Source organism: Nerophis lumbriciformis, linkage group LG18 (assembly GCF_033978685.3).
Source record: "Nerophis lumbriciformis linkage group LG18, RoL_Nlum_v2.1, whole genome shotgun sequence".
Classification (NCBI taxonomy): Eukaryota; Metazoa; Chordata; class Actinopteri; order Syngnathiformes; family Syngnathidae; genus Nerophis; species Nerophis lumbriciformis.
This window is the reverse complement of record NC_084565.2, coordinates 23,525,001-23,538,865: the sequence shown is the minus strand read 5'-3', so window position 1 is coordinate 23,538,865 and position 13,865 is coordinate 23,525,001. Positions and strand designations below refer to the sequence as shown.

Below are 13,865 nucleotides of genomic sequence, written 5' to 3'. Positions count from 1 at the left end.
GAAAATTTTAACACATTAGAACTTATGAATAATGGATTGGTATGTTCATAGTAGCAGACTTTGTGTATTATTCTAATTACCCTTTTTTTAAGTTTAATTATTGGGTCTATGTTTGTTTTATAAACATTTCCCCAAACTTCAACACAATATGTTAAATATGGAAAAATAAAAGAATAATATAACATATGCAGACATTTCTTATTCAGCATGTGTCTTGCGTTATAAAGAATAGCAATGGATTTGGATATTTTTCCCTTTATATATTCAATCTGCGGTTTCCAACATACAGTCGTGGTCAAAAGTTTGCATACACTTGTAAAGAACGTAATATCATGGCTGTCTTGAGTTTCCAATAATTTCTACAACTCTTATTTTTTTTGTGATAGTGTGATTGGAGCACATACTTGTTGGTCACAAAAAACATTCATGAAGTTTAGTTCTTTTGTGAATTTATTATGGGTCTACTGAAAATGTGACACATTGCAGGTGCTAAATGATTACCGTATTTTGCGGACTATAAGGCTAACTTAAAATCCTTTTTTTTTTCTCAAAACTCGACAGTGCGCCTTATAACCCGGTGCGCCTAATGTAAGGAATAAGTTTGGTTGAGCTTACTCACCTCGAAGCTATTTAATTTGGTACATGGTGTAATGATAAGTGTGATCAGTAGATGGCAGTCTAACATAAGAGATATGTGTAGACTGTACTGTGATGGCAATATGTCTCAAGTAAACAACACCAACATTTTATATGTTTTATTGAAAATATAGAACATTAAACACGGTGCTCAAAAATCTATCAAAATGTTTTAGTACAACTTTGGTAAGCTATGAAGCCGCACCGCTTGAAGGATTGTCGACGCATTAAACATAAGAGTATTATTATCTGGCGGTTTGTTTTGCAATATCCTTCCGCCCGATTGTAGCTGAGATAGGCTCCAGCACCCCCCGCGACCCTGAAGGGAATAAGCGGTAGGAAATGGATGGATGCAAAAGCAACTTTTCTTACCTTCTGGTACTTGCTGATCTGCATTTGGGATCTGTAGAAGTCCTGAAAAATTGCACGTGTTCGCAAGTCGATAAGCTTCTTCTTTTTCCTCTATCTTTTTGTTATGGGACATTCATCCTCTGTTGTTGCCATTTGTAATATAAAGTAGTGTAAAGTTCTTACTTATATCTGTCAGTAAACTCGCCATGAAAGCGCTAAAACATACCGGTGTAGTGAGTTTACATTATTCACCCAAGGAACTTTAGTTATTAGAGTTCCAGTCGGACGTTTATTAGAGTTCCAGTCGGACGTTTTTTCACGGGACACATTTCCGGTGTTGTTGTTTCCGGATGAGGAGGAGATGCTCCGTTATTGATTTAAGTAAAGTCTGAATGTCATTTAAAAAGTCAGCTCCATCTTTTGACACTTCTTCCACTTCCGTCCTTGCACGCTACACCTGCTACAACAAAGATGGCGAGGAGAAGACGCTGCCGAAAGTGAGCCACGTAAATAAGACCGCCCACAAAACGGCGCATCCTGAAGCGACTTTCAGAAAGTGTCTTAAAGATGATCTGTAAAACATAATCCATGCAATATTTTGACCAAAGAACCACCATTACATGTTATGTAGACCACAAGGAAGTGTTTTACATTTAGAAAAAAATAATAATAATATGACTCCTTTAATGCGCCCTATAATCCGGTGCACATAAAATATAAAAAAGATCAAAAATAAACCATTTATCGGCAGTGCGCTTTATAATCCGGTGCACCCTATGGTCCGGAAAATACGGTATACAAGAACAGTGGTTCTCAAATGGGGGTACGCGTACCCCTGGGGGTACTTAAAGGTATGCCAAGGGGTACGTGAGATTTTTTTTTTTTAATATTCTAAAAATAGCAACAATTCAAAAATCCTTTATAAATATATTTATTGAATAATACTTCAACAAAATATGAATGTAAGTTCGTAAACTCAGTGAAGCACAAGCTCAGGTTTCTCACTAAAATGTCTGTCAAAAAGAACTGTGAAAAGAAATGCAACAATGCAATATTCAGTGTTGACAGCTAGATTTTTTGTGGACATGTTCCATAAATATTGATGTTAAAGATTTCTTTTTTTGTGAAGAAATGTTTAGAATTAAGTTCATGAATCCAGATGGATCTCTATTACAATCCCCAAAGAGGGCACTTTAAGTTGATGATTACTTCTATGTGTAGAAATCTTTATTTATAATTGAATCACTTGTTTATTTTTCAACAAGTTTTTAGTTTTTTGTATATCTTTTTTTCCAAATAGTTCAAGAAAGACCACTACAAATGAGCAATATGTTGCACTGTTATACAATTTAATAAATCAGAAACTGATGACATAGTGCTGTATTTTACTTCATCTCTTTTTTTCAACCAAAAATGCTTTGCTCTGATTAGGGGGTACTTGAATTAAAAAAAATGTTCACAGGGGGTACATCACTGAAAAAAGGTTGAGAACCACTGTACTAGAATATTTTCCTCCCAATATTGTCTGTGTCCTAATAATCTTCTTATGTTTTGCATATACATGAAGACAAACGCGCTAAATGGATTGTGTCCACTATTTTGCTCATTTAAGAGATGTAATCCTCCGCCCACAACCTTAGTACTGTAGATCAGCTCTATGTGAGCGATAAAGTTTGCACATGTTTTAGTACACACTAGGGATGTCCCGATCTGATATTTGGATCGGATCGGCTGCCGATATTTGCCAAAAATTGCGTATCGGCAAGGCATGGGAAAATGCCGATCCAGATCCAGTTTAAAAAAAAACAAACTCCGGTCCGTGTTTTCCAACGCACCGATTTAAATAATACATTCCACTTTTCTGCTGCTCCGTAATTTCCGTTCCGCATTTTCCAGGACACCTTCAACACATCCACATGTCTGTGAATTCTCAAGCAGTTGCTTTTAGCTGCTGGCATTGCACTACAGGCTCTTCTCACTCCTTCTTCTGTCTCCTTCTCACAGACAGCAAGTGCACCTTCTTACACACGTCACATACTGTCATGTCATACGTCACATACGTATACGTCCTCCCCGAGCAGAGAGGTAGCAGCATGGCTAACGTTAGCTGTGATGCTAGCGCAGCCGTGCGAGCAACGCTCCCTCTAAGGTGCTCGCCTGTGCAATTGCGCACTGTTTAAGCGTCCTCTGCGCATAGCAAATCTATGCCACGCACAAAATCTAATAAAAAAATAAGCGCATAACAATTTTCGACACACGGACACGACAGAGAAAACAGTTTTCGTCATTATTGTTCAAATATTGTGACGTCTGTCGAGACGCTTATCTCCATTCAGTGCCACACGCCCACACCATCAAAATACTGAGGCAAAAATTTCCACATCAACACCGTATGAAAAAATTAGTGATTTTTTTAGTTGTGATTTCCTTCTCTGCATGAAAGTTTAAAAGTAGCATATATTAATGCAGTATGAAGAAGAATGTTTTAATGTAGACATGCAAGCCTTGAAAGAAAATTTTGAAAATCAAGACTACATTTCCTGCAAATGGGTGCATTTCTACCCTATATTTTAACTTTAGATTTATTCTCATATCAAACTCTTTGGCGCCCCCCTCCACACCCTGGATTATAAATAATGTAAATAATTCAATGTGATTATCTTGTGTGATGACTGTATTATGATGATAGTATATATCTGATAGTATATATCTGTATCATGAATCAATTTAAGTGGACCCCGACTTAAACAAGTTGAAAAACTTATTGGGGTGTTACCATTTAGTGGTCAATTGTACGGAATATGTACTTCACAGTGCAACCTGCTAATAAAAGTCTCAATCAATCAATCAAAACACATAGAATCATCACACTGCTGTGATTATATGCATCAAGTGTTCATTCAAGGCTAAGGCAAAATATCCACATATATATTGTGTATCGCAATATGGCCTTAAAATATCGCAATATTAAAAAAAGGCCATATCACCCAGTCCTAGTTCAATGATACCATTTCTGTTTGTCATGTATAATTTTGTCTATTTTGTGTTTATCCTTGAATAAACAGGTCAGTTTCTTGTTACCAACCATTGTGTATTATTCAAACTCCCCTAATTCAGCTGGCTAGTTGTTATCAAGAGTACTAAAACCCTTTTCAACATGATTCTGACAACTAAGTAGGCTAAATAACTTTAAACTTTAATACATGCTCGGATAGGCCAGTATCGGTCAGTATCGGTATCGGTCAGTATCGGTATCGGATCGGAAATGCAAAAACAATATCGGTATCGGATCGGAAGTGCAAAAACCTGGATCGGGACATCCCTAGTACACACACATTTTTAGTAGTTGAGGCACCGGTATTTTTATGTAATTTTTAGTCGGGACCAGAGTACCACCAAACCACAAATGTGACCGCAGCCTCAAACATGTCTGCTGGAGACAGCTTTAGGGTTATGGATCTCCTTGCGTCTGTGTGGACAAACGGAAGACACAGCTGAATATGCAGAGAGGTCAATGGAGGCACAGAACAAATTGAAGAAGGGGAGAAGAGCAGAGCACTGTCTGGTTTTGTGATCTACAACTACGACCCCATACCACCATGAGCAAAACATCCATCTTAAATTAATGAACAAATTAAGGAAGGGTGCATCCATTTCAATTATGATCCAGATAATCCTAAACGATCCTTCACATGGGAGGTCCCATAAAAATCATCAATGAGTCTTGACAGCTTGAGGAAGATGCGCCGCACTAATTTATGTCCTTCTACAGTCTTTGATCTCAATGGAAGAAAATAAATGTCTCAGTCTTGCAGGGCTCCCAGCCTGACATGTGCACGCCATGCCGACAAACACGCACACACAAGGCCCGGTGAGAGCTCTGTACAGTGGAATATGTAAAGGCCTTAGCCTCCACGTGATAGGTCAAAGAGGTCCGGGGGTCTAATTTGAGAGGCAGAAGTCTCCCAGCGTCTCTGCTTTCATCAGCTTCTCTGACTAAGTACCCTGTCAAAGCTGCACCGTGTGCCCCTTACGTGCCAGGAAGCTTTGCAGCTCCCTAAATAATCTCAGCACTGCTTGTCAGTGGGGACCAAGATGCTGCTACTTGAACAAGCTGAGGATGTGTGATTTAAACTGTATGGACAAACGTTTTGGGTGAAGGGGACGACGACAGGAAGTAAAAAATGTGGAAAAACAAAGTTAGTCTTTCTTTTGCAACAATCTCTGTTCTAGTTCTTGGGAATATTAATTGATCATAAATTACAGTCGTGGTCAAAAGTTTACATACTTGATATCACATGGACAAAGATAAGACCTTCTGGAGGAAAGTTATGTGGTCAGATGAAACAGAAATTGAGCTGTTTAGCCACAATACCCAGCAATATGTTTGGAGGAGAAAAGGTGAGGCCTTTAATCCCAGGAACACCACTCTACCGTCAAGCATGGTGGTGGTTAGGGGTGTGGGAAAAAATCGATTTGAATTCGAATCGCGATTCTCACGTTGTGCGATTCAGAATCGATTCTCATTTTTAAAAAATCGATTTTTTTTTAATTTTATTTATTTATTTATTTAAAAAAACATTTTTTTATTAATTAATTTAACAAAACAATACACAGCAATACCATAACAATGCAATCCAATTCCAAAACCAAACCCGACCCAGCAAAACTCAGAACTGCAACAAACAGAGCAATTGAGAGGAGACACAAACACGACACAGAACAAACCATAAGTTGTGAAACAAAAATGAATATTATCAACAACAGTATCAATATTAGTTACAATTTCAACATAGCAGTGATTAAAAATCCCTCATTGACATTATCATTAGACATTTATAAAAATTAAAAAAAAGAACAATAGTGTCACAGTGGCTTACACTTGCATCGCATCTCATAAGCTTGACAACACACTGTGTCCAATATTTTCACAAAGATAAAATAAGTCATATTTTTGGTTCATTTAATAGTTAAAACAAATTTACATTATTGCAATCAGTTGATAAAACATTGTCCTTTACAATTATAAAAGCTTTTTACAAAAATCTACTACTCTGCTTGCATGTCAGCAGACTGGGGTAGATCCTGCTGAAATCCTATGTATTGATTGAATAGAGAATCCTTTTGAATCGGGAAAAAAATCGTTTTTGAATCGAGAATCGTGTTGAATTGAAAAAAAATCGATTTTGAATCGAATCGTGACCCTAAGAATCGATATTGAATCTAATCGTGGGACACCCAAAGATTCACAGCCCTAGTGGTGGTAGTATTATGCTCTGGACCTGTTTTGCTGCCAATGGAACTGGTGCTTTACAGAGAGTAAATGGGACAATGAAAAAAGAGGATTACCTCCAAATTCTTCAGGACAACTTAAAATCATCAGCCCAGAGGTTGGGTCTTGGGCACAGTTGGGCGTTCCAACAGGGAAATGACCCCAAACACATGTCAAAAGTGGTAAAGGAATGGCTAAATCAGGCTAGAATTAAGGTTTTAGAATGATCTTCCCAAAGTCCTGACTTAAACGTGTGGACATTGCTGAAGAAACAAGTCCATGTCAGAAAACCAACAAATTTAGCTGAACTGCACCAATATTGTCAAGAGGAGTGGTCACAAATTCAACCAGAAGCTTGCCAGAAGCTTGTGGATGGCTACCAAAAGCACCTTATTGCAGTGAAACTTGCCAAGGGACATGTAACCAAATATTAACATTGCTGTATGTATACTTTTGACCCAGCAGATTTGGTCACATTTTCAGTAGACCCATAATAAATTCAAAAAAGAACCAAACTTCATAAATGTTTTTTGTGACAAACAAGTATGTGCTCCAATCACTCTATCAAAAAAACAGTTGTAGAAATTATTGGAAACTCAAGACAGCCATGACATCATGTCCTTCACAAGTGTATGTCAACTTTTGACCACGACTGTAAATGGAGATATCCGCTGACGTCACAGGGCAAAAAACATCACAGGTCATCAGAGCAAGTTCAGAACGGCTCATTTGGAGGACTCATGACGGAAGGCAAGATTGTTTTATAGCTATCTCTGCAAAGCTTCCATGGTTTGAATTCACATTTTCGGGACTTATGCAGATCCAAAATACACAAAAACAGGTACCAATGGGGAAGAAAAGTTGGTTTTGCACAAAAGGGCCAAAAGGTTCAGGTGATGGCAGTGACACTTGATCAAACCAAAATTACAAACACACCAGAGTTTGTTTTAACCGGACTAAACAGGGCTTCCTTTATTCCTCCTATTGTCTTTCCCTCGCCCCGTTTCTGGGAAAAGCATTCAGACACACGTTCCCCACTTTCTCTTATTCTACAAACCCAGTTTCCATATGAGTTGGGAAATTGTGTTAGATGTAAATATAAACGGAATACAATGATTTGCAAATCCTTTTCAACCCATATTCAATTGAATGCACTACAAAGACAAGATATTTGATGTTCAACTCAAACTTTTTTTTTTTTTTGCAAATAATAATTAACTTAGAATTTCATGGCTGCAACGCGTGCCAAAGTAGTTGGGAAAGGGCATGTTCACCACTGTGTTACATGGCCATTCCTTTTAACAACACTCAGTAAGCGTTTGGGAACTGAGGAGACACATTTTTTAAGCTTCTCAGGTGGAATTATTTCCCATTCTTGCTTGGTGTACAGCTTAAGTTGTTCAACAGTCCAGGGGTCTCCGTTGTGGTATTTTAGGCTTCATAATGCGCCACACATTTTTAATGGGAGACAGGTCTGGCACTAATACACCCCCATACCATCACAGGTAATGGCTTTTCAACTTTGCGCCTATAACAATCCAGATGGTTCTTTTCCTCTTTGGTCAGGAGGACACGACGTCCACAGTTTCCAAAAACAATTTGAAATGTGGACTCGTCAGACCACAGAACACTTTTGCACTTTGCATCAGTCCATCTTAGATGAGCTCAGGCCCAGCGAAGCCGACGGCATTTATGGGTGTTGTTGATAAACGGTTTTCGCCTTGCATAGGAGAGTTTGAACTTGCACTTACAGATGTAGCGACCAACTGTAGTTACTGACAGTGGGTTTCTGAAGTGTTCCTGAGCCCATGTGGTGATATCCTTTACACACTGATGTCGCTTGTTGATGCAGTACAGCCTGAGGGATCGGAGGTCACGGGCTTAGCTGCTTACGTGCAGTGATTTCTCCAGATTCTCTGAACCCTTTGATGATATTACGGACCGTAGATGGTCAAATCCCTAAATTCCTTGCAATAGCTGGTTGAGAAAGGTTTTTCTTAAACTGTTCAACAATATGCTCATGCATTTATTGACAAAGTGGTGACCCTCGCCCCATCCTTGTTTGTGAATGACTGAGCATTTCATGGAATCTACTTTTATACCCAATTATGGCATCCACCTGTTCCCAATTTGCCTGTTCACCTGTGGGATGTTCCAAATAAGTGTTTGATGAGCATTCCTCAACTTTATCAGTATTTATTGCCACCTTTCCCAACTTCTTTGTCACGTGTTGCTGCCATCAAATTCCAAAGTTAATGACTATTTGCAAAAAAAAAATGTTTATCAGTTTGAACATCAAATATGTTGTCTTTGTAGCATATTCAACTGAATATGGGTTGAAAATGATTTGCAAATCATTGTATTCCGTTTATATTTACATCTAACACAATATCTCAACTCATATGGAAACGGGGTTTGTAATTGTTGTGTTTATATATACACCTATGCCCCCTAAAGGCCCGGTGTGTCTTTGCACTAAACTTACATGAGAAAGTGTCTCCTTACCTGAGAAAAGTTGAGGCCATTGAGTGGGTGACACTGTTCCTCCACCCGCTCCACCGCCCCGGTGGTTTTTCCCATTTTCTCAGCCTCCTGAGCCAAAAACAAGTCAAGCACCGGCGTCCCTCTGGACCGCACGTCCCACTCTGTGAGCGAGTTGACCATCAGCATCACCCACACGGGCCTCTTCCTCTCCCAATTTCCTGCGATGGCGTTGAACAGGTAGTCGGCATAAAGGCCACGTCCGCGTTGGTCCGCCGTCATCCAGTAAGGCATCATGTGCTTGATGTAGTCCAGGTGGCGTTTGAGGCGGCGGTAGAGGTCTCGAGGTAGTAGAGTTTGCAGGTTCTCCCCGTGGGGAAGCAGCTGGCAGCTGGTCAGCTTGGAAACGGTGAGTGGATCCGTCAGATCCAGCTCAAAGAAAACATTGTGGCTACTGCGGAAAGCCTGCTTGGAGCTGCTGGGGATGAAGTCCCACACTCGGGTGTAAGGCACGTGAATGGTACCAAAAAGGTAGGCAGGCGGGTGAGGGGCCGCACGCTTTACTCGCCACAGGAAAGAGTTCATGTCGCTTTGCTGTGGGAGAAAAGAAACAGGATGAGAAACAAAGGTATAACCCCCTCTTGAGAGAAACAAAATACATTTCACCAAAGGTTTTCTTTATATTTGATGTAAAGGTGATGATATTTTATTTTATAACCGTTATCATTATTTTTACGGTATTGTAATTGTGCTCAAAAAGTACCTAAAGACACACTGAAGTCTTTCGAATTTTTTAAAATTACCGTATTTTCTGGACTATAAGGCGCACTTAAAATCATATGTTTTTCTCAAAACTCGACAGTGCGCCTAATGTAAGGAATACGTTTGGTTTTGCTTACCGACCTCGAAGGTATTTTATTTGGTACATGGTGAAATGATAAGTGTGACCAGTAGATGGCAGTCACACATAAGAGCTACGTGTAGACTGCAATATGACTCAAGTAAACAACACCAACATTTTATATGTTCCATTGAAAATATAGAATATTACACACGGTGCGCTGAAAAATCTATCAAAATGTTTTAGTACGACTTTGGTAAGCTATGAAGCCGCACCGCTTGATGAATTGTACTGTGCTTCAACATACAAGTATTATTAAGGTGTGTGTATAAGGTAAGACATATTATCTGCCATTTTGTCTCGCAATATTAAGCAAAAGCAACTTTTCTTACTTTCTGGTACCTGCTGATCTGTGTTTGGGATCGGCATAAGTCCTGAAAAATTGTGCACGTCCGCCTTTGTAGTCCGTGCCGACACCGTAGTTGATAAGCTTCTTCTTTTTCTCTATCTTCTTGTTATGGGACATTCATCCTTCCCTGTTGCCATTTCTAATGTAAAGTAGTATAAAGTTCTTACTTATATCTGTCAGTAAACTTGCCACGAAAGCGCTAAAACATACCGGTATAGTGAGTTTATATTATTCACCCGAGGAACTTTAGTTATTAGAGTTCCGGTCGGACGTTTTTTCACAGGACACATTTCCGGCATTATTGCACTAGTGAGTCACGGATGAGGAGAGGCTGCTCTGTTATTGATATATACAGGACTGTCTCAGAAAATTTGAATATTGTGATAAAGTCCTTTATTTTCTGTAATGCAACTAAAAACATGAAAATGTCATACATTCTGGATTCATTACACATCAACTGAAATATTGCAAACCTTTTATTATTTTAATATTGCTGATTATGGCATACAGCTTAAGAAAACTCAAAAATTCCATCTCAAAAAATGTGAATATTTCCTCAGACCAAGTAAAAAAAAAAGATTTATAACAGCAAAACAAAATCAAACATTTGAAAATGTCAATTAATGCACTCAGTACTTGGTTGGGAATCCTTTTGCACGGATTACTGCATCAATGTGGCGTGGCATGGAGGCAATCAGCCTGTGGCATTGCTGAGGTGTTATGGATGCCCAGGATGCTTCAATAGCGGCCTTTAGCTCATTTGCATTATTGGGTCTGTTGTCTTTCAGCTTCTTCTTCACAATACCCCACAAATTCTCTATGGGGTTCAGGTCAGGGGAGTTGGCAGGCCAATCGAGGACAGTGCAAAATTAAATAGCTGAGTTACTAGAACAGAAATGTCTTAATATATGTTTAGAAAAGTCGGTATGTCAATTATTAATGGGGAAAGACGTTAATGCCTCATGTTTTCATGTTCGCATTTAAGCTTGCAAGCTAGCGCCAGTCAGTTGGTGAGTTTATCACAGTGCAATTATCAATCACAGTTTTTGGATGATTTTAATTTAAAAGGGGAATACTAACGAACCAACGTTTTATCGCTGTTATCATTACTTGTGTTTATTGTTACATCCCAATTGTGAACGTACAGACAAGTGTCAAACTCATTTTAGCTCAGGGGCCGCATGGAAGAAAATCTGTGCAGACGTGGGCGCAAAACAAAAAAATAAAGACAACTTCAGATTGTTTTATTTGCCTTACTTTGGCCAAAAATAGAACAAACACATTTTGAAAATATTACAATAAAAAAAAAGAAAAAAATATCGTCAGCGGTAAAGTTTAGATCCATGAAGGAAAGAAGAAAGTGAATTAATGTTTATAACTGATTTATATATGCATAAAAATGTGTTTTCTTTTGTATTATTTTTTTTAATGAATTAAGTAACGTTTACGACAACCTTTTCCAAAACACAATATAGAATGTGAGATATAACAGGATAAATGCATTTATCATTTGTTTTCAAAACGGTTACAAAAAAGTGAGACCCCAAAAATATACTGTGGGACCCCGTTTTAAAAATTCCTAGCGCCAACCCTGATGTAGTATTGGTGCGTGCTGTGGCCTGTGGGCCGGTTCTAATACTAATCTAATATCATCCCGGGGGCCATAGATCAGTGTTTTTCAACCTTTCTGGAGCCAAGGCACATTTTTGTTCATTGAAAAAATGCGGAGGCACACCACCAGCAGAAAACATTAAAAATGTCAACTCTGTAGTTAATATTGACAGTAAAAAGTAATTGTTGCAATTGTTGGATATGAATTCAAACCATAACCAACCATGCATCACTATAGCTCTTGTCTCAAAGTAAGTGTCACGACCTGTCACATCACGCCGTGACACCAAGTTTTTTGGTGTTTTCCTGTGTGTAGTGTCTTGCGCTCCTATTTTGGTGGCTTTTCCTGTTCTGTTGGTATTTTCCTCTAGCAGTTTCATGTCTTCCTTTGAGCGCAATTCCCCACACCTGCTTTGTTTTAACAATCAAGACTATTTCAGTTGTGCGGACGCTATTCTTCTTTGTGTGGAAATTGTTAAATTGTCATGTCATGTACGGATGTACTTTGTAGACGCCGGCTGCTCCACATGCTGTAAGTCTTTGCTGTTGTCCAGCATTCTGTTTTTGTTTACTTTGTAGCCAGTTCAGTTTTAGTTTTGTTTTCCATAACCATCCCTAAGCTTCAATGCCTTTTTTAGAGGCACTCGTCTTTTGTTTATTTTTGGTTTAAGCTTTAGATACGACGTTTACAAAGCAATTAGCTACCTGCTGCCACCTACTGATATGGAAGAGTATTACACGGTTACTCTGCCAAGCTCTAGACAGTACAGACACTCAACAAAGGCACTTTATTTGCAGATTATAATTACTGGTTTGCATAAAATATTTTTAGCCCAAATAGGTGAAATTACATAATCTCCCATGGCACACCAGACTGTATCTCACGGCACAGTGGTAGAAAAACACTGCCATAGATAATTCATTCGTGGGCCGGATCTGGCTGGTTTGTTTTTATTTAAAAAAATGCATTATGTTTAACTCTGTCTTAAATGTATAATTACCTACTAACAAAATACAGGACGGGTCATGTCACTGACCTACAATATATATTTTTTAGATGAAAAAGTAGATATGATGGTTAAGTTTACATAGGGGCCCGCTTGGCTGTAAACAGACCCCCGTTTATTGTCCAGGTCCATACCTCACTTGCCAAAGCTTCTTTGGGCCTGCATGGGAAGTACTTGAAGGCCGCAGTGCAAATATACTACGCTGAACTCATAAAGTCCAAAAGCTGAAAGGAGCCTGTTACCTATTGGAACCCTGCTGGGAGACTTTGGTTTGGGACATTTCTGACACGTCAGGGGGGGGGCTCTGTTGCTGACAACCATACTTTCTGCATTGTTTGTGACGCCTGCCTCTTCCATTACACCATATCGCTCATTTAATCAGGATATTGTGTTTAGAATATGTTTCTCGTTAAAACACTCTGCAAAAGTGCATGTGCTGCGACTTTGCCGTTTGGCATTGTCACCACTTTCCTCTTTTCTAAACAAAGCATCTGGCTTAAGAGACATGGCATAATCAGGCATTCGATGGAACAATCCCATTGCCGGGATTTCAAGTTATTCTTTGAAAATTGTTGACTTCAAAATCTTAACCGAGATTTCCTTCAACTCCAATTATAGCACGCTGCCAACGCTGCGTTTGTCGCCTGCCAAAAACTAAGTCAGGTTGTCTCGTGGGATTCGCTTTTAATCATCCAAATTAAGCGCAATGAACATATTGCAAGATCTGGCACAATGTACTCCCAGACGACATAAATCCGAGGGGGGAGTCCTGCCTTGTGGCACATACGCAGAAATACAACTTTAATTTAATATTCCATTTTTACACAAAGTGGGGGAATATCTTTTTTTTCTGTCCGTGCCTTAAGTCATCATATCATGCAGTGAGAAGATCATGCACACTCAAGTAAGGCTTGGAAAAGAAAGCGCTCTTATACACTGGACTTCTTTGCCGACTTGCCTTTTTTTATGGCCGTAATTACTCTTAACACAAACCAGAGTGCAGTGTGCCGTATTGCAAATCATAAACAGTTATTGAAGGCGCACCATCATATCCTCCAACACGTGCACTTTTTGTTGCAGCTTACACCAACTTTTCACTGTGTCAAACTTGTTTTCATTGAGGGCCACACCGCAGTCATGGCTGCCATTAGAGGGCCGATTGTAACTAGAGATAGGGATGTCCCGATCCAGGTTTTTGCACTTCCGATCCGATACCGATGTTGTTTTTGCACTTCCGATCCGATACCGATACTGACC

At 39.2% G+C, this 13,865-nt stretch overlaps 1 protein-coding gene across 2 annotated transcripts in view; it reads right to left on the bottom strand.

Moving 5' to 3' along the window:
• Positions 1 to 13,865, bottom strand: part of trabd2b (TraB domain containing 2B) — a 228,874-nt gene that overhangs the window by 209,436 nt on the left and 5,573 nt on the right. For both annotated transcript variants that reach the window (XM_061978565.1, XM_061978566.1), the window contains exon 2: positions 8,765 to 9,334. In XM_061978565.1, the coding sequence (XP_061834549.1) occupies positions 8,765 to 9,334 (570 nt within the window). The remainder of the gene's footprint in view (positions 1 to 8,764; positions 9,335 to 13,865) is intronic.